This window comes from Oncorhynchus clarkii, chromosome 3 (genome assembly GCF_045791955.1).
Source record: "Oncorhynchus clarkii lewisi isolate Uvic-CL-2024 chromosome 3, UVic_Ocla_1.0, whole genome shotgun sequence".
Taxonomy (NCBI): Eukaryota; Metazoa; Chordata; class Actinopteri; order Salmoniformes; family Salmonidae; genus Oncorhynchus; species Oncorhynchus clarkii.
The window spans coordinates 61,041,367-61,065,886 of NC_092149.1; the positions used below are offsets into that span (position 1 = coordinate 61,041,367).

The 24,520-nt window shown below is 39.4% G+C and overlaps 5 protein-coding genes across 8 annotated transcripts; all 5 read left to right on the forward strand.

Annotated features, from left to right (window-relative positions):
- Window positions 1-2,729: 2,729 nt before the first annotated feature.
- LOC139406065 (gamma-crystallin M2-like) lies at window positions 2,730-5,137 on the forward strand. The gene is made up of 3 exons (XM_071148531.1): window positions 2,730-2,795; window positions 4,066-4,308; window positions 4,705-5,137. Exons 1-3 carry the CDS (start codon window positions 2,787-2,789, stop codon window positions 4,978-4,980), a joined length of 528 nt encoding a protein of 175 aa, XP_071004632.1. The 5' UTR covers window positions 2,730-2,786; the 3' UTR covers window positions 4,981-5,137.
- Window positions 5,138-6,895: 1,758 nt separating this feature from the next.
- Window positions 6,896-8,248, forward strand: LOC139406066 (gamma-crystallin S-1-like). The gene is made up of 3 exons (XM_071148532.1): window positions 6,896-7,002; window positions 7,322-7,564; window positions 7,901-8,248. Exons 1-3 carry the CDS (start codon window positions 6,991-6,993, stop codon window positions 8,171-8,173), a joined length of 528 nt encoding a protein of 175 aa, XP_071004633.1. The 5' UTR covers window positions 6,896-6,990; the 3' UTR covers window positions 8,174-8,248.
- Window positions 8,249-10,482: 2,234 nt separating this feature from the next.
- Window positions 10,483-12,415, forward strand: LOC139400628 (gamma-crystallin M2-like). Of its 2 annotated transcripts, none has more exons than XM_071145365.1 (3): window positions 10,483-10,525; window positions 10,778-11,020; window positions 11,571-12,415. In XM_071145365.1, the coding sequence occupies exons 1-3, from the start codon at window positions 10,517-10,519 to the stop codon at window positions 11,841-11,843; spliced, it is 525 nt and encodes a 174-aa protein (XP_071001466.1). In that variant the 5' UTR covers window positions 10,483-10,516; the 3' UTR covers window positions 11,844-12,415. The 2 variants fall into 2 exon arrangements, with proteins under 2 accessions (XP_071001466.1, XP_071001468.1); XM_071145367.1 differs by lacking the exon at window positions 10,483-10,525 and adding an exon at window positions 10,532-10,618.
- A 786-nt stretch (window positions 12,416-13,201) lies between these two features.
- LOC139400612 (gamma-crystallin M2-like) lies at window positions 13,202-14,918 on the forward strand. Its single transcript, XM_071145363.1, has 3 exons — window positions 13,202-13,290; window positions 13,514-13,756; window positions 14,568-14,918. The coding sequence occupies exons 1-3, from the start codon at window positions 13,276-13,278 to the stop codon at window positions 14,841-14,843; spliced, it is 534 nt and encodes a 177-aa protein (XP_071001464.1). The 5' UTR covers window positions 13,202-13,275; the 3' UTR covers window positions 14,844-14,918.
- Window positions 14,919-17,114: 2,196 nt separating this feature from the next.
- LOC139400653 (gamma-crystallin M1-like) lies at window positions 17,115-24,197 on the forward strand. Of its 3 annotated transcripts, XM_071145372.1 has the most exons (6): window positions 17,876-17,899; window positions 18,042-18,284; window positions 18,525-18,793; window positions 20,472-20,504; window positions 23,501-23,732; window positions 23,850-24,197. In XM_071145372.1, the coding sequence occupies exons 1-6, from the start codon at window positions 17,891-17,893 to the stop codon at window positions 24,147-24,149; spliced, it is 1,086 nt and encodes a 361-aa protein (XP_071001473.1). In that variant the 5' UTR covers window positions 17,876-17,890; the 3' UTR covers window positions 24,150-24,197. The 3 variants fall into 3 exon arrangements, with proteins under 3 accessions (XP_071001472.1, XP_071001473.1, XP_071001470.1); XM_071145371.1 differs by lacking the exons at window positions 17,876-17,899; window positions 20,472-20,504; window positions 23,501-23,732; window positions 23,850-24,197 and adding an exon at window positions 17,115-17,231 and having other exon boundaries at window positions 18,525-18,859; XM_071145369.1 differs by lacking the exons at window positions 17,876-17,899; window positions 18,042-18,284; window positions 18,525-18,793; window positions 20,472-20,504 and adding an exon at window positions 23,194-23,234 and having other exon boundaries at window positions 23,481-23,732.
- Window positions 24,198-24,520: the final 323 nt, after the last annotated feature.

Consider the following 24,520-nt stretch of genomic DNA (forward strand, 5'->3'; position numbering starts at 1 on the left):
AGTTATTCAGCCCCTTTACTTTCAGTGCAGCAAACTCTCTCCAGAAGTTCAGTGAGGATCTCTGAATGATCCAATGTTGACCTAAATGACTAATGATGATAAATACAATCCACCTGTGTGTAATCAAGTCTCCGTATAAATGCACCTGCACTGTGATAGTCTCAGAGGTCCGTTAAAAGCGCAGAGAGCATCATGAAGAACAAGGAACACACCAGGCAGGTCCGAGATACTGTTGTGAAGAAGTTTAAAGCCGGATTTGGATACAAAAAGATTTCCCAAGCTTTAAACATCCCAAGGAGCACTGTGCAAGCGATAATATTGAAATGGAAGGAGTATCAGACCACTGCAAATCTACCAAGACCTGGCCGTCCCTCTAAACTTTCAGCTCATACAAGGAGAAGACTGATCAGAGATGCAGTCAAGAGGCCCATGATCACTCTGGATGAACTGCAGAGATCTACAGCTGAGGTGGGAGACTCTGTCCATAGGACAACAATCAGTCGTATATTGCACAAATCTGGCCTTTATGGAAGAGTGGCAAGAAGAAAGCCATTTCTTAAAGATATCCATAAAAAGTGTCGTTTAAAGTTTGCCACAAGCCACCTGGGAGACACACCAAACATGTGGAAGAAGGTGCTCTGGTCAGATGAAACCAAAATTGAACTTTTTGGCAACAATGCAAAACGTTATGTTTGGCGTAAAAGCAACACAGCTGAACACACCATCCCCACTATCAAACATGGTGGTGGCAGCATCATGGTTTGGGCCTGCTTTTCTTCAGCAGGGACAGGGAAGATGGTTAAAATTGATGGGAAGATGGATGGAGCCAAATGCAGGACCATTCTGGAAGAAAACCTGATGGAGTCTGCAAAAGACCTGAGACTGGGACGGAGATTTGTCTTCCAACAAGACAATGATCCAAAACATAAAGCAAAATCTACAATGGAATGGTTCAAAAATAAACATATCCAGGTGTTAGAATGGCCAAGTCAAAGTCCAGACCTGAATCCAATCGAGAATCTGTGGAAAGAACTGAAAACTGCTGTTCACAAATGCTCTCCATCCAACCTCACTGAGCTCGAGCTGTTTTGCAAGGAGGAATGGGAAAACATTTCAGTCTCTCGATGTGCAAAACTGATAGAGACATACCCCAAGCGACTTACAGCTGTAATCGCAGCAAAAGGTGGCGCTACAAAGTATTAACTTAAGGGGGCTGAATAATTTTGCACGTCCAATTTTTCAGTTTTTGATTTGTTAAAAAAGTTTGAAATATCGTTCCACTTCATGATTGTGTCCCACTTGTTGTTGATTCTTCACAAAAAATACAGTTTTATATCTTTATGTTTGAAGCCTGAAATGTGGCAAAAGGTCGCAAAGTTCAAGGGGGCCGAATACTTTCGCAAGGCACTGTACATTTAGTGTGTGAAGGCTCTCCAAACCAAACCAGTTTTTATTATTATTCATAAATACTTTCCTACCCTAAATACTATGCAAGATCAGAATATTTTTTAATCTACCAGTTGGTGATGAAAAGGAGACTAATATTTACATGACTTTCTTTAATTGATCCCTAATATTCAGATATTCTAGTGAGTCTGTCGAGAGAATTCTAATTAAAGGTACACCAAATAACATTTAAATGGATGACTTTAGATAAATCTACTGAAAACCCGATTGAATGAAATCGCCACGAGAACAATCTGTTGGCCAGCAGGTGGGATGGTTTTCAGCAGTTTAATAAAATGAATGCTGCATTCACATCATGTCGGAAACTGAAATTTCTGACTTGCTAACCTAGGTGGAAGAGTTGGATCTCAAGTTTCCCACTTGGGAGGTACCAGAATCAACCAATGGGAAGCTCTACGCAAATAACTATTGTTCATTTTAACTGTGATGTCCCGAGTTTCTGACATGACGTGAACAAGGCATTCAGTGCGTGCAGGTGAATCACGCCTGCAAAGCCCATTTAAGCACCTACATAAGGTAAGTCTGAATACCATCTACTAAGAAGTGCCTAGGAAAGGCGTACATTTTCCTAATTCTGAATTGGGCCCTATTTGAATATGGAAGTATGGGATGGTGGAACAGGAGCCGGGATGTGGACATTAAATTAGGGTTAGGATTGCAATTATGGCTAGGGTTAGAGTTAAACTGAGGTGTGGTCATTATGCTTGTGTTAGGCATTATGCTAGTGTTAGGATTGAGTTTATGGCTTTGGCTAGAATTAAGGTTGAGATGTGGTGTGGCCTTGAAGCTAGGGTAAGGGATGAGGTTAGGATTGAGCCTGTGTGTGGAAATGAAGTTAGGTTTGAGTCGGAGGGTTAGGTTGAGAACCCCGCTCCCCAAATAGGGCTCCCCCACTTTAACTCCTGACTACATGAACCCATATCTCACCCTCTTTCACCAGATGGTTAGACAGACACTTGGTTGCTTTGCCTTTGTGATGACTTCGAACATTCTGTGTGGTAAACATTAATCCTGTTTTGGCGGATCAGTGGATAAATGTGTACAGTCTGATTGGACATAGAAAAAAGTGAGGGTCAGATCTGGTCTGTAATGTGCCCGCTAGGACTTTTAGCACTGATGAATCAGGGCTTTTAACTCTACTGTATGCCCAGGATCAAGACTTTTGGCAGCGCAGCCAGGCCACCAAATCCCTGTTCATTAAAATAACAAATAAAGTGGGATCAGCCTATCCGCCGATTGAGGTTTATATAGTGGTCCCTGGGCCTGGTGAGCCAGATCATCACTCCTGTAGAGGACGGGCTCCAGGGAGATTTACCAGGATGAGTAAGGTAAGACCTTGGGAGGAGGGGACACTTTCACTATCTGTCTCTATATTGCACTGTAAGATAGTGGGCCGAACCAGTGTAGACTTCCTCCCAGCCCTCTGCTAACCCATTGCAACTTAACTCACAGCCTAAACATGCATCATAGCAGAACTATATTAGGTCAAAGTAAGGCGTCATGCCCATAGGGGGCACGTGCACCCTCAGATTTGTCCTGCTAAAAAAATTAGGGCTGCACTTAATTTTTTTGTTAGTTTTTTCTCTGTAATAGGCTACTACTAGCCACATAGCAATTGTATGAAGTTGGCTTTAGCTTGCCCAGATAGGTTCCCAAACTCACAACCTCATAACTAGCTACCCCTGAAATAATTTCAGGCTGTCAATCAAGTTAGAGTAGGTAGGCTGTTTAATTATCTTAGCTGGTATGCCTGCTGGCAAGATTGGTATACTTTAGAAAAGCAACCAATAACTAAATGTACTGAATAATACTCACATTACTTTCAATATTTTACCCACATTTAAGCAGAGAAGAATATTTAGTTTCTTTAAACAAAATAACCACCAGTCAGGAGGATGCAGAAAGCTTAAGAGGTATGCTTAGATTTGCATAAAAATAGACGTGTGTGTCTCAGGATTTACGGCATGGCGCCCCTGGGTCTAACTGTCTCTGAACAGGACAGTAAGGCCACACATTTATTGTCATTACCTAGACTGGCATTGTGTTGAAATTGGTGATGTTGATTAGACTGAGGAAATGACACAAATCATATGCATGCATTTAACAACATATGACGATTGAGTCGATTGTGGGTATCAGGACCATGAAGTATATAAACCCTGTGTTGCTGATTCTATATATTGGCCAATGAGAGGGTTTGAAGCCACCTGTTGGCCATATTGGCACTCACCAGGAGAGCAGTCCTCCATAGGAATTCATGGAATTCCACAGTATTTCAATTAAATGTTTCAAGGACAAAATTACATGTATTTAAGTCTTTTTTTGTTGTTGTGTGGACAGTAAACATTAGTAATCTAAAAAAAGTATACTTTTATTTTTATGTTTAGCTCACATAATATAATTTCAAAGTATGCATTAAGGTGTCTGTAATGGAATAAATGTGGCAAAAACAAATGTAGAGTGGAGTGCCAAAATGGAGGCACTGTGGCTACAACACAGCGCCCCCTATCAGTGATCTAGTGAATATATAAACAATTGGTTCAGGTGTATACTACGGTCTTAAGTTGTGTGCTCTCCTACCTCCCATTTCGACTACAGATAACTTTCTACGAGGACAGCAACTTCCAGGGGCGCTCTTATGAGTGCGATGCAGACTGCGCTGACATGCACCCCCATTTCAGCCGCTGTAACTCCATCAAGGTAGATAGCGGCTGCTGGGTGCTGTACGAGCGTCCCAACTACACAGGCTATCAGTACGTGCTGACCAGAGGGGAGTACCCAGAGTACCAGCACTGGATGGGATACAATGACAGCATCCGCTCCTGCCGTACCTTCTCCTATGTGAGCAACCTAATTGTCTTTGAGGTGTTGCCGTGTTATCCTGCCAGGCTGATACTCCATTCAGTAATACTTCAGACATCAATCAAACGATGACAAAGTTTTGAATGTAGAATATTTTACCTATGGAGTGAATGGGGTTACCTTCTGATTGATGTGTGGTTATGAATGTTCAAATCCATTCTGAGGGCAGGTTGATAATGCAACACATTTGGGTTTCTTCTTTACAAAAAAACAGCAAATTCCTAGGTTCTGTGATGAGAACCTGATTGAGTGGGTGAATCTCCTTGGTAGGACATGACGGTTATTATATTGAATGACATGGAGCAACACAATATCACAATACAGCAAGAATCTAGAATGTCCTGAACACCCTGATTCCTTTCTCCCTTCCTGCAGACTAGCGGAGGCCCGTACCGCATGCGCATCTATGAACGCCCCAACTTCCAGGGCCAGACGATGGAGTTCGCCGAGGACTGTGAGTCTGTCCAGGAACGCTTCCGCAGCCGTGATGTCTACTCCTGTAACGTTCTGGAGGGCTACTGGACCCTCTACGAACACCCCAACTACCGCGGCCGCCAGTACTTCATGAGGCCTGGAGAGTACAGGAAGTTTAGTGACTGGGGCGCCACATGTGCCACCACTGGCTCCTTCCGTAGGATCACCGAGTTTTAGATAAGAACACCTTCTCTGCCTCCCTAAACGCAGCTCGCCTCTAGTTGGCACTGGCTTGTCAATAGAAGAGTATGCCTATTCTAACACACAGGACTGTGTCAATATATTTTATGAATTTGAAATAGATATTTGGTCATTATTAAGTTACAAAGATAACTCTGAATGAGTCTGAATAAATTAATCTATTGTGAATGTTTCTTGTGATTTTTTTTTTGTTGAATAGGCTAGCTAAACAGTTTGGGTGAAGTTGAAACCAATTCACTGCAACACATACTGTAAATGCAGTTTGGTGATAGGCCAGTAGTAAGGGAACCATTTTGATATGGACCCAGTTCATATTCAAATCGTGTACTTACAGCGTTGGGGGAGTGCCAAGATGGTGGCACTGTGGCTTCAACACAGCGCCCCTATTTGTGATCTAGTGTATATTTAAATCATTGGTTTAGGAGTATAATGTAGCCTGAAGTTGTGTGCTCTCTCTCAGATCAAAGTAAGAGGAAAACAATTGATTTGCTAATGGCATATATGCAAATCTGACATGGACAATAGAATACAGCCCATTCTGATATCAAGTCTGCATAGTCCTCCGAAGACAGTGACACAGCACTCTTCCGCACAGCTTTAGAGAGAAGGGTGGATGGATGGATGGCGGGCGGGCGGGGTCTGGGTGCTATTGGCTGCCTCTCCTATAGATGTGTTCACCCAGGGTTCTATGCCATAAATAGTACAACACAGGATAACACTGTTAAAAACATACCATGTTGGCAAAGCTCCCAATCGGAAAAACACACAAAAGCATGGAATTTCATGTGTGAGTTTTTATTGTTTTGAAAGGATCCTCCTATGAATATGTAACACATATCATAGCAACACGTGTTTGGTATCTTCCTGTAAAGAGAACTGTATACTCATCATATACAGTAAATGGCTATCAGATCTATCAATCAACATACCACCCAGCTAAACTCATAGCAACACGTGTTTGGTATCTTCCTGTAAAGAGAACTGTATACTCATCATATACAGTAAATGGCTATCAGATCTATCAATCAACATCAAATCAAATCAAATTTTTATTTGTCACATACACATGGTTAGCAGATGTTAATGCGAGTGTAGCGAAATGCTTGTGCTTCTAGTTCCGACAATGCAGTAATAACAAGTAATCTAACTAACAATTCCAAAACTACTGTCTTGTACACAGTGTAAGGGGATAAAGAATATGTACATAAGGATATATGAATGAGTGATGGTACAGAGCAGCATAGGCAAGATACAGTAGATGGTATCGAGTACAGTATGTACAAATGAGATGAGTATGTAAACAAAGTGGCATAGTTTAAAGTGGCTAGTGATACATGTATTACATAAGGATACAGTCCAGCTAAACTCATAGCAACACGTGTTTGGTATCTTCCTGTAAAGAGAACTGTATACTCATCATATACAGTAAATGGCTATCAGATCTATCAATCAACATACCACCCAGCTAAACATGCACAATCACAGATCAAATTGTTTTATAAGATCATTATGAATTATTTTGACTATACCAAAAAAGTATAGCTATAATACATATCAACACTTAGTCCATCAACCTCAAGTGATTGAAATGCATACATTTGTGATGATTTGAGTACACAATATTAAATTAAATATGACGGCAAATTACTTAATTTGATTAAATTGCTTGTTAACCTGGGTCTGGTTTAGCAATTGTGATACTTTCTCTGACTGGCATCAGCTCATTGATCTTTCCAGTGCCTGCCTGTCAATGATGGGTGCGGCTTTTTCTGGACGCTAGGATGTGAACACAGACATCACCATGGTTGGACAAGAGTAGCAAAACTCCTGTATGTTGTGTTTGTGCTGACATGCTGGCATGACTGATTTGAATAACAACACATGCAATGTTACCTTTCCCCCTAGGGGAATGTATATAAAGATAAGCCACCTCATTGGCCACCAGCACAGCAAGAAGAACGAGCAGCTCACCAACCAAACGCAAATATGATGGGAAAGGTTTGTATTTTAGGCCATTATACATTTACAGAAACGAAATATGCAAGCACACATACAAACACATTGTATATTTAATCAAACACATATATGGTGTTATTTAGACTAATTTCATCATACAGTATATGAAACACTGTCTTATTAATACTGTAGATTGTTCTGTTCAGTGTTTGCTGTTTTAAATTAATCTCTTGTAAACATAGTCTTTATGTGGTTTCACTCATCACTCAGTAGGCTGCCTATATCACATCTTTACTTTGTTGTTTTTCCATTGATTTCCTTATTAATGCTACTTCAAACATGATCCTTGTTCTTCCATCAGATCATCTTCTACGAGGACAAGAACTTCGGTGGCCGTCACCATGAGTGCATGAGTGACTGCGCTGATCTTCACTCCATGTTCAACCGCTGCCAATCCATCAGGGTGGTGAGCGGTATGTTCATGATCTACGAGCGCCCCAACTTCATGGGACACCAGCATTTCCTGAGGAAGGGAGAGTACTCCGACTACATGCGCATGATGGGAATGAACGAGTGTGTCAAGTCTTGCCGCATGATCCCCATGGTAAGGGAACTGTCCCATACCATTATTTCTCAAACACATATGATCTACTTACTGTATCACTGTGTATTTGAGAGTACTTACACATCATCTAGGTTTTGATCATAGTATATCACCAAACCATCTATGGGGGGTGTATCATGTTATCCTTAGTGGTTAATCATCAAACATTTACATAATCAATCTTCAATTCCTTAAATCAGTTAGATTGCTAGCCTTTCTGTGAGCATCTAAATAGTCGTTTTTGTATTGGCGTGTTAATTAACAATAAAGAAAAGTTATATTTAGAACACAGATGATCATGGAATATAACCCTGTTTTCTTTTCTGTCCCCTCCAGCACCGTGGTAACTTCAAGATGAGGCTGTACGACCGCTCTGACATGGGAGGCCAGATGATGGAGCTGGATGACGACTGCCCCAACTGTATGGACCGTTTCCGTATGTCCGACTTCAACTCCTGCAACGTGATGGACGGCCACTGGCTGATGTACGATCAGGCCAACTATAGAGGACGCCACTACTACCTGAGGCCCGGCCAGTACCGTAGATACAACGACTGGGGAGGCATGAGCTCCAAGATCGGCTCCATCAGGCGCATTATGGACCTCTAAAGAAGGAAGGGTCCTTGTAAAATGTCTACTTTATGCCTTGTTTCACACACCGAATAAAATGGTGTCAGTGCTCAAGTGTTTTCAGTTTTGTTCTTGCTCTCTGAGCATTGCAGGCCTGCTCTCCAGTGTGGATGTTAGCAGCAGGGGTGGCACCACGACACCCGACATCCTCACTCTGCTTAGAGGGATCAATAAAGCTATTGCAGTATTGATCAGACAGGAGTCAAAGCGTGATCTCTATTATACTGTACTGGATCATTCATGCTCTACCCTCATTACTGTTCAGTGATAACCAAACAAACCAGTTTCAGTGCTCACAGCGGTCTAAAGGCCAGTTATTTATGAGAAAATTATACTCTGAGATGTCTTAAAAACACAAAGGCCATTCAACTGAAAAGTTTATCCTCCTTAATGGAGTTAACATACTGTACTCGATATTGTGCATTTGTGGCTGCTGTGCAGAGTTACACATCCACAGATAAATGCATTCATAAAGCCCTTTCTAACGTAACAAGGTACTATGTGGCTATCTCTGCTAGGCCTCATAGACGTCAGGACCTCCCTGCTTCCACTGGAGGCCAAGGTTGCAGATATGTGAAGCCTATAGAGCTAAATATTTGAAGGGCCAGAACTATCTTGTCTATGCATAAACTATCATAGTTAGTCAATTTTGTATGCTCATATGTCTGATTACATACTACCTAGTAGCGAGTTGTGTTGTCATGCTATTGGAGAACATATTATGTTGGAGAATAGTACATATAAGAACAATTTCTTACAAATAACTGAATCGAACAAAGAAATCAGAGGTATGTATAGATAGTAAGGATAGGATGAAGGATTTGATTGGAAACATACTATCCTATATAACTGAAACAATAAATCAAATACTTTTCAAATAACATACGAATGTGACTGTTATGTGAATGTCACATCAAGTTTATATTTTGAGACATGCATTTGTAAACATACATCACTTGTATTTCAATTTCAACATCAATCTTTAGTCTTCATATTTAATATTTAATGTATAAAATATTTCATAATTACATTTAATTTAAGAAAATACAACATTAAATAATATATTTTAAGTGCCAAGCTACATATACAGACAATTTGGGATTTTTGTAACTGCATTTAAAATAGGATCTCCCACTGTAGTCCTATTTCTATACTGACGGTGGCAAAATAATACCAAGTACAGATAATAACAAACATACAAATACATTTGTTTTTTAGATTACCTATACTGAAAAAACCTATACTGTCATATACTATATACTGAAAAAACCTATACGGTCATATACTATATACTGAAAAAACCTATACTGTCAAATACTATATCCTGAAAAAACCTATGCTGTCATATACTTTATAGTGAAAAAAATCTATACTGTTAAATACTATATCCTGAAAAAAACCTATACTGTCATATACTATATACTGAAAAAATCTATACTGTCAAATACTATATACTGAAAAAAATCTATACTGTCATATACTATAATCTGAAAAAAACCTATACTGTCATGCACTATATACTGAAAAAAACATGTGTGATAGATTCCACCCATCCCAAATAGTTCAGTTCAACCCATTCATCAAAGTATAGTTCTGTAGTGTGGAGACATTGGAAAGCACATCACGTTTCAATTGGAAGAAAAGCAGAAACATACAAAAAGGTGAAAAAGACCAAACAGACAAATATTTCCTTGTGTGAATCCCACTTAGTGTATTATTGTCTCGTTATATGATGTAAGATGTATGTGATATCCACTATAGGATTAACCTCTCTAGTCTATCATTAAAACATTTTGACAAAGAGGTGTCCATACCCTGGGTTTACTTAGTGTAATGGTTGTGATTACAAAATGTGTAATTCATGAAATATTCACAAAAATGTATTGAATAACATAATATATTTAATAGAGAAATGTATATTTCATAAAGAGTGAATATCTTCAAATAATTATAACTAATGGCTGGCACGAAATCTAAAAGAAAGAAACACTGCAGGAGCTACGATTACCAAACCAACCAATGGATGCCTGGTCATGCATTGCCATGTTTGAGTACATACAAAATAAAGCTACATGATCTCTTGGTCATAGCCAAATGCTACCATAACCTGTCCATTTGGGAAAAAAGGTGTACCCAACCTTTTCTCCTCCCCTTTGACCTCTTCAGGACGACACAATGGCACTATGTGCAAAAGACCACTGGGTATTACAATATGAATGGCACATGCAGAGTCTGCAATTCATGTTCACTATATATGTGACAGGTGGAGTCTTCAAAGGGCTGGGCAGACCACACCGACAAGGCACAACAAGCCCAGCTACCATGGGGAAGGTAAACCTTCGAAACAGCAGAGGGATCATAGAGTAGAATAATAAAAAGGGTGTTCATGGCAATATCAATTTCAGGCATTCCCATTGAATTCATGTGAGTGTTTTTGTGTTCTGGTATTCTTGTACCACCATTGATTAGAGTTGAAAGGATTAAGCTTATCCTTGATCAATTAATCTTTGTATTAATCCTTGATCAATCTTCAATGTTCTGTCTTTATGAATATTAACAACATGATGTAAACTTTATGCCTAGATCATCTTCTACGAAGACAAGGACTATGGTGGCCGTCACTTTGAATGCAATGGTGACTGCACAGACATGCTCGGCCTTCTCAGCCGGTGTAACTCCATCAAGGTGACATGTGGATGCTTCATGATCTATGAGAAGCCCAACTACACTGGTCAACAGTACTACCTGTGTCGAGGAGAGTATCCTGACTACAATCGTTGGATGGGCACAAATGACAACATCAACTCATGCCACATCATCTCCTCGGTGAGCTCTCTGTTTGTAGGACTGCCATTACAAAAATGAAGTTAAAAAATGTATATTCATGAACAGTTTATCAAAAGTTCATGAATATATTGCTCCAGTTAACCTTTTCCTGAAATAAAAGCAAAACATTTACTTGTATTCTATGTTTACTTCACTTTCCCATAGTACAAATAGTACATTCGCTATAAAAGTATGTTCAGATGTATATATAGTGGAATCTATATATATTTCACTCTCAAAAGGTAAACTTGGAGCATTCTAATTTGGGGCATAAATTATGCAAATGATAAAGTGTGGAATTCTGCATAAACATGCTCCTGAGAGATCATTGCTAAATTCTTGAAGGGTTTTAATCTTGTGATGAAAGGTCACTTATTACATTTGTAACAAGTTGGTGCAGGTGTGTGTAGGGGTGGGGGTGGGGGTGGGGTTGGGGGTGGGGGTGTGTAACCATAATGATTTGTAACGCTCCTCTGATTATCACATAAAGATAGAAGTTCTAGGATGGCACAATTCTAATGTTTTTTTCACCTTCTCAAATCAATATCAGGTGCCTGGATCCTACAACATGCGTCTCTTTGAGAGAATAGAGTATGGTGGGCAGATAATGGATCTGGTGGATGACTGTCCCAGCGTCATGGATCGTTTCAACATCAATGACATTTTCTCTTGCAATGTGAAAGGAGGAAACTGGCTGTTCTACGAGCACCCAAACTACAGGGGGAGGATGTACCTTATAAAGCCTGGGTATTACAGGAGATTCAGCGAATGGGGCGGCAGGAGTGCCAGAGTGGGTTCTATTCGACGAATCATGGACTACTAAACATACCATCCTATCAATTAATTGGACGTTGTGGCTGGCATCTCTGTGGATAGCTAGGACTCATGGTGGGACAATAGCTCAATCACTCAAGTCAAGAGATTGTATACCCCACCTTCACTGCACGTTAATGGATAATCTAATTTCCTGTTATTGGTATAAAACACAAACATAAAAGTATAGAGAAGGTGAAAATTAAATCAGAGAAGATGTCGAACAAACCACAACGACATGATGGGATATAAGAAGTTCCAAGGAGAGACAACTGATTACAAAGCCTATGGGCAAAAATTATACTTTTAAATTGGAATATCTTCAGACAAAAACAAAGAGGACCAATGCAATGCACACTTCACAATTTTAAAATACCTGTATTGTTATGGCATGTTCAGCTGATCAGGTTCTTAATTTTTGATGTAACATTGACATTTGTATATGATGGACCAATACTTATCAATTATGATCTCTGACTATATAATTTGATCACATTCAGTCTGCAAATGGTAGCAAGTCTGGCTCTGTTCTTGACCAATGACTCAGTGCTACAATAAACAAATGGAAACATGGAACTCTGATATTCTAGTAATTAACTATTCAATAATCCCACCACAATTACCAGATGGCATATCACACAATTCAAATATCGGCCAGACAATTGGTTTATTATAGAGATGCATATTCTGATCGCTCTATTGATTGGCTATTTATCTTACTGATATATTTGTCAGGGACCATGCAAAACAATTGTTTCACTGGATTTTAACTACCTAGCTTATTTTCATTTGCAGCCCCTATGCGATGTAACCGTGACTTCATGAAACAGTGAATTATAAAGCAAAGGTGTCCATGCATGGCTTCTCAATATCGAGGACAGGTAAGACCATGTTGGTAAAGGTAGATCTATGTCTTATGTGGGCCATGTTCATCGCTCTGATTAGATGCAGTATACAACACATATGCTACTGTAAATGGATAATTACCATGTATTTATTTGACAAAGATTGAATTATATGAATAAACTAGGCTAAGTGGATTCTTAAAAAGTTCAAAGAAATACTACTATTTTTTCATTTCAGGTCCGTGTATGGGCACTCTAACATCTAGCTGGCTACCACTGTATAATGAATATGGTGTTGATAGGTTTTGCTGATGCTGTGCAGTGTACTGTATCAGTCTGGTATACAGTAGTGTTTTCTGAGAATTGTGATGAATATGGGGGAGAGAACAATAACTGGTTACGCGCTGCCATCTATACAGAAACAGATTTTTTTCACCCACCTCCACCATTGACTATGACTGAGGGATATATTTGAATGACAATACTTTGTGCTGTGCAATCACACAGCTGCCCTGTGTGTGTGATTTTTTTAAATAAAAGACAGTGCTGGATTGAGGGACATTGAGCATTGAGCCGTCACCCCCATCCACCGCCAACATGACTATGGGAAAGGTAAGGAAGAAGGCCATGGTTTTACAACTTTCCAGATTTGTATGCATTAAAACGGAACAGTTTCACAGTAATATTTTATAGTATTTAATAAATGTTACATGCACAGTTTCTACAAATACATAAAATAATGCTACTAGTTTAGCAGACAGATCTCATGCAGTTCAGCAACAGTAGTCCTGTAGATCTTAGGGATAATGATGTTCTGTGATGTGGTTGGTTGCAGATCATCTTTTACGAAGACAGGAACTTCCAGGGTCACTCTCATGAGTGCAGCAGCGACTGTGCCGACCTGCACTCCTACTTCAACCGCTGCAACTCCATCAAAGTTGAGAGCGGATGCTTCATGGTCTACGAGCGCCCCAACTACATGGGAAACCAGTACTTTGTGAGGAGGGGAGAGTACTCAGATAACCAGCAAATGATTGGCATCAATGACTGCATCAGGTCCTGCCGTATGATCCCCATGGTGAGTGAGGTTCGAAATACAAGTAATGCAAATACAAGTAAAACAAATACAAGTAACACAAATACAAGTAAAACAAATACAAGTAACACAAATACAAGTAAAACAAATACAAGTAACACAAATACAAGTAAAACAAATACAAGTAAAACAAATACAAGTAACACAAATACAAGTAAAACAAATACAAGTAACACAAATACAAGTAAAACAAATACAAGTAACACAAATACAAGTAAAACAAATACAAGTAAAACAAATACAAGTAACACAAATACAAGTAAAACAAATACAAGTAAAACAAATACAAGTAACACAAATACAAGTAACACAAATACAAATACAAGTAATACATGTAATACATCTAGGGCCAACACGTTGTACGGTGGTTTGAAGGAAAGTAACAGTTTATCAATGAATTATGCAAATATATGCATATATTTAGTTTTATAGCAGAGCCAAAGTCATAACCAGATACATTTGAATTCTGTAATTGTATTACATGTATTTTATTAATTAATTATGAAAGAGTGGTTGTGCATAAATAAGCTACCTACATATAACATGAAGCTGCCATCAGATGAATCAGTCACACATTTGTTGAATGTAACATACATCTAAATGCCAACTAAAGCCTGTAGCAACGTTTATCTCTGAAATCACCATTATATTTAAGTCAATGTAAGAAATATACAAATGACTGCATTTGAGCATACAGTAACCATGTAATAACTATTTAACTACGTAATAACTATGCAGTAACTATGCAGTTACTGTCTAATAACTATGTAACACCTGTTTGATCCCGTTACAGCACCGTGGCCAGTACAGAATGAGAATGTACGATCGTCCTGACATGGGCGGCCAGATGAATGAGCTGAGCGACGACTGCCCCAACGTCCAGGACCGTTTCCGTATGTCCGACATCAACTCCTGCAACGTGATGGACGGCCACTGGCTGATGTACGACCAGCCCAACTACAAGGGCAGGCAGTACTATGTGAGGCCCGGCGAGTACAGGAGGTTCAACGACTGGGGAGGATTGAGCCCCAAGATCGGCTCCCTCAGAAGGATCACCGACTTCAACTGAACGAGAGCTCCAATTTGAACTATCAACTGTCACTCTTGTCCACAATAAACTTTGATTCGTAATCAAAACAACTCAGTTTTATGTCTTCCACTTCTCTTTGAGAAGGTTATTGGTATCTTCTCAGAACTCAACCCCATTGCTAGAAACCCTCACTGATAATTCATGCAAAGTTTGTTGATTTCAATAAACCTCTTCATGCAGTCCAAATACGCTTCTTGATACAGCATTTGAGATAGATTATTTATCTTGTTCTACAGTAGGCTGTAGATATCTAAACCCTACACAAATCAGCACAGCACCACAACCATGAATGTTCCTTGTTACATATCAAAACACCTAATCATTACTAGAATATATTTTTTTCATGTAAAAAAATAGAGATTAATCACCAAATCCCACATTATACGTGAGAAAATACATTTCGTTACAGCTATCGCTCTTACTTTGGCCTAGTGTGTTTTGGCCTGTTAATCAGACAAAGCATGAATCCGCTCTCTCCCTGTTTGGTGCCCCATAAGGGATTAGCCAGCTGTACATGTATTGTGGCTGAATTTATCCATACCATGATCCTAACTGTATACAATAGTGCTGACTGGGGAACGTAGTGAATTTGAGGCATCCCATCAATGATGATGAGTGCCCCTGTAAATCCTACATTCATATAGTTGCAGTGATATTGAAACTTTAACTGTGCCTAAATCATATACAGTTATTATTACGGATCATAAAAATGCATTGATGAACATCATGTAAATATGTTTACTAATTGTACAAACCATAATTCAAATACCTGTTAATCACTTCCTTTTCTTTCTCGGTACCTGCTACAGTTAAACGAGAAGAATCCGATTTTTACAAGGTTGTTTTGGTCTTACTTATTCCTTTGATCTTATTTATATGTCATATTTCATTATATATGAATGCAGCTTGTTTACAAGAACGCACCTATCAAATAATAGAAAGATACAAATATTTAACAAAATGTAGGAAACCAAGGAAAGGAAAACAATAAGGATACTGGATCATTCTCTGGTTAGATGCTGAGTTTAATGAGCTATGTACTATAACCAACAATATTTGTAAAATACAATTATTTCAATATTTCTAAGGGCAATATTTGTTAAGCTGCGTTTTGTCTTGGTCAGTGTGTGTTAAACGTCTTGAGAATTCCTTAACATGCCAATAAACCTAACTGACTCTCTGCTCCACTTACCACAGTCTTCGTAGTGGTATCACATCGTGTCACAACTTGACACACTATACTTTACCCCTCTCAACATAAAGTAATCTTGTGTTTAACAGCCAAGTAATAAAGCAATACGATGTGGGGTAAGACAAGACAGATTCTGATAACAGATAACATTCACAATGTTCATGTAAAAGTTCCAAGAGTCAAGTCATAGATAAGACATTTACAGGTCACATGATCATCTATGTTCAACAGGCAACACTCATGTTCTGGGATGCTTCATGAAATGAGATGGAAAAGTTTCTACTTTGTTGTTCAGTGCATGAACCCAGTCTCTGAATGATACAGCAGCTCTGCATGGGCACATGAACTAACTATAGACAACAACAAAGCATGGCCAATAACTAGACACTCTTCTAGTCTCTGGGGGTTGTGAGGTACAACTGGACCCTTCGTAGTGGGCAAAACAGGTTGAAATGACAGTACAACTAGTCCAATGGCTGCATTTCAACCAGCTTTGGCCACTGGGTTTACACTAAAGCCATGCATTTGTTATACCCTATTTCACATCCCCATTCACATTACAAGACAGTTCTTATATAAAGTTGTGAAGTACAAGGCTATCTAACATTCACCAGTTTCATGGTAGAACCTTCAGGCCTTCTATGGAACAACAATGAGCATTTATGGACGATTCAATGTTTTTGACTAATAAATGTGTTTTGACGTTTTGATCTGGATGTCACAAGTACTTTGTGATTAAGGTGTTTCTTAAACGTATTGTGGGGCAAATGTGGCTTTTCAGTTAGTTTTCCATCAGCCTGCCAAAATAATAAGTTGTCTTATACATCGCCTGTCATAAAAAACAAACTACATTATATCAACCTTTGCTTCCCGGCTTCATTACTTGGCTGTTATTGACATAAGCCTACAGCATAGCCAACTACCGTTGACTAGAGACCTATGTAATGTTCATGAAATTACATTTTGCTTTCCAGCACAGTGTCATTGTTTACTTTTATGCTTAAATTGAAACACAGAGGTGATTGGTATTTCTGGGGATAAAGGAATGACACAAACAAATGGCTTGTTTACTGCATAAAAGCAAGCTGCAATTAGTCAAGGATGGTCATGGGAAGAGCGCAGCTAAGCAGGGCCAGTAAGAAAGAGGTTTTGGACTGTCCTTGGCTGTGGATATGGTAAGTTATGTTATGGTATGAAAACAATTGCTAGAATGTGGAAAAAATGGGTTAAAACTCACTTTTGAATTGTTTTAACTACAGGGAGGAGAGCTGTACTAGTGAACTAGTAATGGTAAAAGTGGTGGAAGTGTTTGGTAATAATGTAGTTATAGTAATATTATGTTCCGAATCATTTTGGGGTTGTGATTAATGTACAGTAACTAGCCCATGACACATTGAATATTCACACATGATGTACTGTAAATAGTCTGTGTGTTACCCGCAGGATGCAATCTTTCTAAATGTACTCATTTGCATAAAATGGGTTGCAAATGCAGATGAGAAGAGAGAGTGAATGGCTACCTCTTTGGGCAACATATTTAATGCTAAAGGGCTGTTCCATATTGTTCTGTACCTATTGTCCATTGGATGTGTGGATACCATACTAGTCTTTTCTTTTGTCTATGCATGTCAAAGCACCAAACCAGTAATTATTGATCCTTTTTTCCCAAAATACAAATCCATATTTCTCACCCAATGTTGTGCTACAACAAAAAGGTACACATGTGCCAGTACCCTGAGTTATAACTATGTGAGCATTTGAATAACAATACTTTGTTTGTCAAGAGGTAGTATAAAAAGCTCTGAAAACATGTGGAATCTCTCCAACGGAGACCATGGGCAAGGTAGGGCTTTTTCCCTGTGCTAATGAACTGTAAACTCTGACAGTTTTACTCTCTTCTCTGCTCTATAATGTGTTCAGTATATTTTCCCACCCCCCATGGCAGCCCAAAGTGAAACTTATCATTGGATTTTCTTGATTTGCAGATTACTTTTTACGAGGACAGGAACTTCCAAGGTCGTAGTTATGAGTGCAGCAATGACTGCACAGACCTGCACTCCTACTTCAGCCGCTGTAACTCCATCAGGGTGGAGAGTGGCTGTTTTATGATCTATGAGCGCCCCAACTACATGGGCCACCAGTATTACATGAGAAGGGGAGAATATCCTGATTATCAGCGTTGGATGGGCTTCAGTAGCTGTATCCGATCATGCCGTATGATTCCAATGGTAAGTTCTGACTGGATATGTGAAAGGTTTACTGAAGCAACGAAAGGAACCTGAAGATGACTTTTAAAACAAGAGTTGGAGCAAGGATAAGAACATAATTTATCACTCTCAAATTATCTCTGTTTATGCTTTAGATTTATGTACTTCCTGGAATTATCCAGGAAATGTTTTTTCATATCTCGGTATCCCGTTCGGTATCCACTGGTTGCCATTTTGATTGTCCTTCTTGTTGTTCCACAGTACCGGGGTTCATATAGGATGCGAATCTACGAGAAGGCCGACTTCAGCGGTCACATGATGGAGTTCATGGATGACTGTCCCTGTGTGTCTGATCGTTTCCACCACCGCCACGTCTACTCCTGTAATATCATGAACGGCTTCTGGATCTTCTACGAGTATCCCAACTACCGGGGTCGACAGTACTTCCTAAGAGCAGGAGAGTACAGAAGATACCGTGAATGGTGCGCCACCTGCGCCATTGTAGGCTCCTTTAGACGCGTCACTGACTTTTAGCCATCCTGCTCAAGCACTTGCTGTAAATACATGCTTAGTTATTAAAATGGTTCAATTTTTAACCCCTTTGTGTATGAATGATCTTTGACTTGTTTAAATATTAATGATTTAAATAACTAATATTCATTAAATGTTAACTGTGTTTTTGTGGTTTCTCATAAGTTAGTATAAAATGACACTACCATATTCAATAATTATTCAATCAAAGTCAGGTTATTACTTGTGCAAACAATGATCAAATACCACTTCATTCTCTCTAATGACTTGACCAATTAGAGGGTTTTCAGAATACTAGACTTTTGGACACTAAAATCAAATAGCCTTAGCTACCATAAGTGGCTATCTAAGGAGGCAGGCAGGACAACATCATGTTTGGAATGAAACACCACTAAGAAGAAAATAAGCATAACTCAGAACATATTGAATCTAAAGTTGAACACCACAGCATTAAGAAAATATTAAGAAATCAATATTTCATTACTCATTACAAGTAGTACAATTCCTAAGCATATATAATAATTTGTAAAGCATTCAAACATATTTAGAAACGTTTATAATGGCCTCTTCATGTAAATTAATATACATTCAAATACAGACTTCCAGTAAAGTATAAAATTAATAATGCATTTCACGTACAAATGAGCCCACACTTCTGTGAAAATATAGAAAATAATCTTAAACAACAGTAAAGATCTGAGGCAATTGTAAGATAAATAACTTTTATTCTGGTCTCAACAAAATTAGAAATCAGTATTATATAACTTTAGTAATCAGTATTGAATGAATTATTGCATTAAATACAAATATACATGTGCATAGCCACATACTGTATATAGGTGATTCTCCAGTGTAGACATGGATTGAGACATGGATTGTGTGTGTACCATTCACAGGGTAAATTGTCAAGACAAAATATTTAGGTACCTTTGAACAGGGTATGGTAGTAGGTGCCAGGTGCATCGGTTTCTGGTAAGAACTGCAACTCTGCTTGGTTTTTCAGGTTCAACAGTTTCACATTTCTTTTAATCAAGAATGGTCCACCACCCAAAGAACATCCAACCAACTTGACACAAATGTGGGAAGCATTGGAGTCAACATGGGCCAGCATCCCTGTGAGGGTGGTGTGTAACTCAATATTTGGAAGGTGTGGAGTACGATTGAGATTGCGTCCTCTGTGGATCTGTTGGGGCGGTATGCAAAATATCAGTGAAGACATTTGCCAGTTTTTCCGCACATGCTTTGAGTACACAACCTGGTAATCTGTCTGGCCCTGCAGTTTTGTGAATGTTGACCTGTTTAAAGATATTGCTGAATCACACAGTCGTCCGGAACAGCTGGTGCTCTCATGCATGCTTCAGTGTTGCTTGCCTTTAAGTGAGCATAAAAGGCATTTAGCTCGTCTGGTAGGATCGCGTCACCTTGCAGCTTGCGTCTGGGTTTCCCTTTGTAGTTTGTAATATTTTTCAAGCCCTGCCACATCCGACGAGCGTCAGAGCCGGTGTAGTAGCATTCAATCTTAGTTCTGTATTGACGCTTTGCCTGTTTGATGGTTTGTCTGAGGGCATAGCAGGATTTCTTATAAGCGTTAGGATAAGTGTCCCGCTCCTTGAAAGCGGCAGCTCTAGCCTTTAGCTCAGTGCGGATGTTGCCTGTAATCCATGGCTTCTGGTTGGGAAATGTACATACTGTCACTGTGGGGACAACGTTGTCGATGCACTTATTGATTAAGCCGGTGACTGAGGTGGAATACTCCTCAATGCCATTGGATGAATCTCGGAACATATTACAGTCTGTGTTAGCAAAACAGCCCTGTAGCGGAGCATCCGCGTCATCTGACCACTTCCGTATTGAGCGAGTCACTGGTACCAAATGCTTTAGTTTTTGCTTGTAAGCAGGAATCAGGAGGATATAATTATGGTCTGATTTGCCAAATGGAGGGCGAGGGAGAGCTTTGTATGCATCTCTGTGTGTGGAGTAAAGGTGGTCTAGAGGTTTTTCCTCTGTTTGCAGATGTGACATGCTGGTAGAAATGAGGTAAAATGGATTTAAGTTTCCCTGCATTAAAGGCCACTTCTGGATGAGCATTTTCTTGTTTGCTTATGGCCTTATACAACTCGTTGAGTGCATTCTTTGTGCAAGCATTGGTTTGTGGTGGTAAATAGACGACTACGAATAATATAGATGAGAACTCTCTCCGTAGATTGTGTGGTCTACAGCTTATCGTGAGGTATTCTACCTCAGGTTAGCAATACCTCGAGACTTCTTTAATATTAGACATCGCGCTCAAGCAGTTATTGACAAATAGACACACACTCCGGCCCCTCGTCTTACCAGACGTTGTTGCTCTGTCCTGCCGATGCACAGAGATGCCAGCCAGCTCTATATTATCTGTGTCTTCATTCAGCCATGTCTCAGTGAAACATAAGATATTACAGCTTTTAATGTCCTGTTGGTAGGATAGTCTTAATTGTAGATGGTCCAGTTTATTTTCAAATGATTGCACGTGATTGCACGTTGGGAAGTGGTGGTTTACCTACTCGTCTGGCAAGTCACCCTGCCCTTCCCTTTTCCTCCATGTTTTCTTCACGCTGATTATGGGGGATTTAGGCCTTGTCTTGACAATGCAGTATATCCTTCACATCGGACTCATTAAAGAAAACATCTTCGTCCAGTTCGAGGTGAGTAATCGCTGTTCTGATGTCCAGAAGCTCTTTTTGGTCATGAGAGACGGTAGTAGCAACATTATGTACACATGTTTTCATCAAATTGACTGTTGTAAGTCTGTGCATGATGCCGTAGTGCACATAAAAATTAATTTTGTGGTTAAATTCCTATGAGCTGAAAAATATGAGTTAAATGGGTTTCCATCACAGGAGGTTGGTGACGCCTTAATTGGGGAGGACGGGCTCGTGGTAATGGCTGGTGGGGTATAAGTGAAATGGTATCAACATGGTTTCCATGTGTTTGATGCCATTCCATTCACTCCGTTCCAGCCATTTTTATGAGCCGTCCTCACCTCAGCAGTGTCCACTGGTTTCCATCGCATTTTCAACTCTACTGATGATTTTGTCAGAAGAAATGTTGTGTTGTATAGCGAATGTGTCCACTGTAGTCTTGGCATGTGCACTTTAGCCAACAGCTGGCAGATACAGTGAGGGTATAGCCTACATGATGAGAGCGAGATCATTTGTATTTGTCAAATGGCACCAGAATAAGAACCTTGATATTTATTGGAAAGAAGTATCAAGCTCATCACTGTGCACTTTCACCACCCTGTGAAGTTCGTCATCACTTATTTCATCTGTACCCTAACAAACTGCATGCTTTCCTGAATCATAGCAGGAGGACCACACAAGATATCACTGCGTGACACCAAGTTTACTTCAATACGATGGTTATTATATCAATATTTCCGCATGAAGGCGTTTCCACCGCTATTTCTTGCATCATTAATTTTACCAACACAAAAATATCCCACCTGGTCTAGCTTATTTTGTTTTGTCGACATTAAGTTTACCAGAAAATGTGTTGTTTACATCAGGCCTGTCGTGACAGTTTTTTATCCAACATGTACTTTACTGGCATAAAAAGGCTGGATGGAAACCTGGTTAGTGAAAACTCCAAATTTAACAGAACAATCATATATTCACATGCACGCCTCACATAAACGCCAGCCCCTTTCAGACCTAATTACATTTTTGGACTGAAGGTAAATACATACACTTGTGACTTGAAGGTGTAACTGTTGTCATTGTAAATCAATCACCCATCAAAACCAATTCATATCTTAATTTCATTAAACTAACATTCTTCAATTTCTTTATCTGTACACTATCCAGTGGATAAACTCAAATGATCAATGACAAATGCAATTTGCAGACAGGTTAAACAACCTTTTCCTTTACTAAGGGAGAGAACAGCTTTGAATAAGATTCTATAGTTGTATATTAAAATATTATTATTTCAAGTACATAAAATCATAATAAAAGTGCTGTTCAAACATGACCAGTATGCTCTACTAGATTAAGGACATCATAAACGCACTTCTTCTTTCACTATAACTGTAATATTGGTCTCTGTGTGTTCAACAGAGATGTGTTCTGAAAATCGACCTCATCTCAGTTCTCTACTGTACATCCTCGATTACTGGACCAGACTGTATGCAAAGAACATTCTTACTGATAAGCGTACACAAAAGTGATGCTTATAATGAAACAGACAACACAGGTCATCACTGCCAGAAATGTATGGATGAAAACCATTGTTACACTTCATAGGCCCTGATCAGCGAAAGTGTCATACTGCTCAATCATCAGCTTTGGACAATTTGAATAACAACACATCATGGCCCCCTGGTTTTTGTATAAAATGACTGCACAATGATGGTAGAAGCACAAGCTGATCCACTGTCAACCACCAACCACCAACATGGGCAAGGTAATCTGATCCGACTCACAGTAGCTACATGTAGGCTACAGTTTTACAAAAGTGAAATGTACATCCTATATTCTGTAAATATAATAGTACAGTAACATTATTTAGTTATCTGTTATAAGAATCAGTTCTTATGGGAATTCAGTAATTAAACATTACCCAGAGTCTAAAAATGCAATTAGCCTATAGGCTAGATTATGTTTTGCCTTTTCGGGAATTGTTATACAGTATGTCTCTCTTTTCCTATAGATTATCTTCTACGAGGAGAGGAACTTCCAGGGCCGCAACTATGAGTGCATGAGCGACTGCCCTGACATGTCCCCCTACATGTCCCGCTGCCAGTCCTGCAGGGTTGAGAGCGGCTGCTTCATGGTGTATGAGCGCAACAACTTCATGGGCCAGCAGTTCTTCATGAGGAGGGGAGAGTACCCTGACATGCAGCGCATGATGAGCATGGGCATGATGTTCGACAACATCAGGTCCTGCAGAATGATCCCCATGGTAAGACACCTTATCTCATAGATGATACATTATAGTGTAATTTCCTATTTGAAGATATACAACATTCAAAGTACATAAGTGTCCTAAAATAATGTTGTTATTTTTATTGCATTTCAGCACAGAGGATCCTTCAAGATGAAGATCTACGAGAGGGAGAACTTCGGAGGTCAGATGCACGAGATGATGGACGACTGTGACTCCATCCAGGAGCGTTACCGCATGTCTGACTGCCAGTCCTGCAACGTGATGGACGGCCACTGGCTGATGTACGAGCAGCCCCACTTCAGAGGAAGGATGATGTACATGAGGCCTGGAGAGTACAGGAACTTCAGGGAGATGAGCATGGGAATGGGAGGCATGAGCCAGGGATCCATGAGATTCATGAGCATGAAGCGTATCAATGATATGTGCAATTAAATGTCTTTAATTGTTCATGGTAATAAAATAATTGAAGATCTTTCATAACTTAATTGTCTTTCTAATTTTCATACCAGTATTCATCTTAAGGCAAAATAAATTGCACACAATATTTAAAATATCACTGAAGCTTTGTAAATATTCCCACAATGATTACATGGGCATGGCCATGTACATGTACAGTATAAGTATCTAGTAGGGTACACATGGTACAACATCTTCAAGCAAACCTTTTAAATTGTGCAAGCTGCCTCCAAGTTTCAGGTCATACCTGAATGCTTTTGTAAAGTTTATTAGTTATTGACTGTAGTTCATGGATCGTTTTTCAAATCAGTAAGAAATAGTTATAATAGAAGGGTTGAAATTATGTG

Coding starts and splice junctions, on each gene's coding strand:
- LOC139406065 (XM_071148531.1), top strand. Junction 4,309..4,704: donor CCTGCCGTACCTTCTCCTAT/GTGAGCAACCTA, acceptor CCCTTCCTGCAG/ACTAGCGGAGGCCCGTACCG.
- LOC139406066 (XM_071148532.1), top strand. Junction 7,565..7,900: donor CTTGCCGCATGATCCCCATG/GTAAGGGAACTG, acceptor TGTCCCCTCCAG/CACCGTGGTAACTTCAAGAT.
- LOC139400628 (XM_071145365.1), top strand. Junction 11,021..11,570: donor CATGCCACATCATCTCCTCG/GTGAGCTCTCTG, acceptor AATCAATATCAG/GTGCCTGGATCCTACAACAT.
- LOC139400612 (XM_071145363.1), top strand. Junction 13,757..14,567: donor CCTGCCGTATGATCCCCATG/GTGAGTGAGGTT, acceptor ATCCCGTTACAG/CACCGTGGCCAGTACAGAAT.
- LOC139400653 (XM_071145372.1), top strand. Junction 18,285..18,524: donor CATGCCGTATGATTCCAATG/GTAAGTTCTGAC, acceptor GTTGTTCCACAG/TACCGGGGTTCATATAGGAT. Junction 23,733..23,849: donor CCTGCAGAATGATCCCCATG/GTAAGACACCTT, acceptor ATTGCATTTCAG/CACAGAGGATCCTTCAAGAT.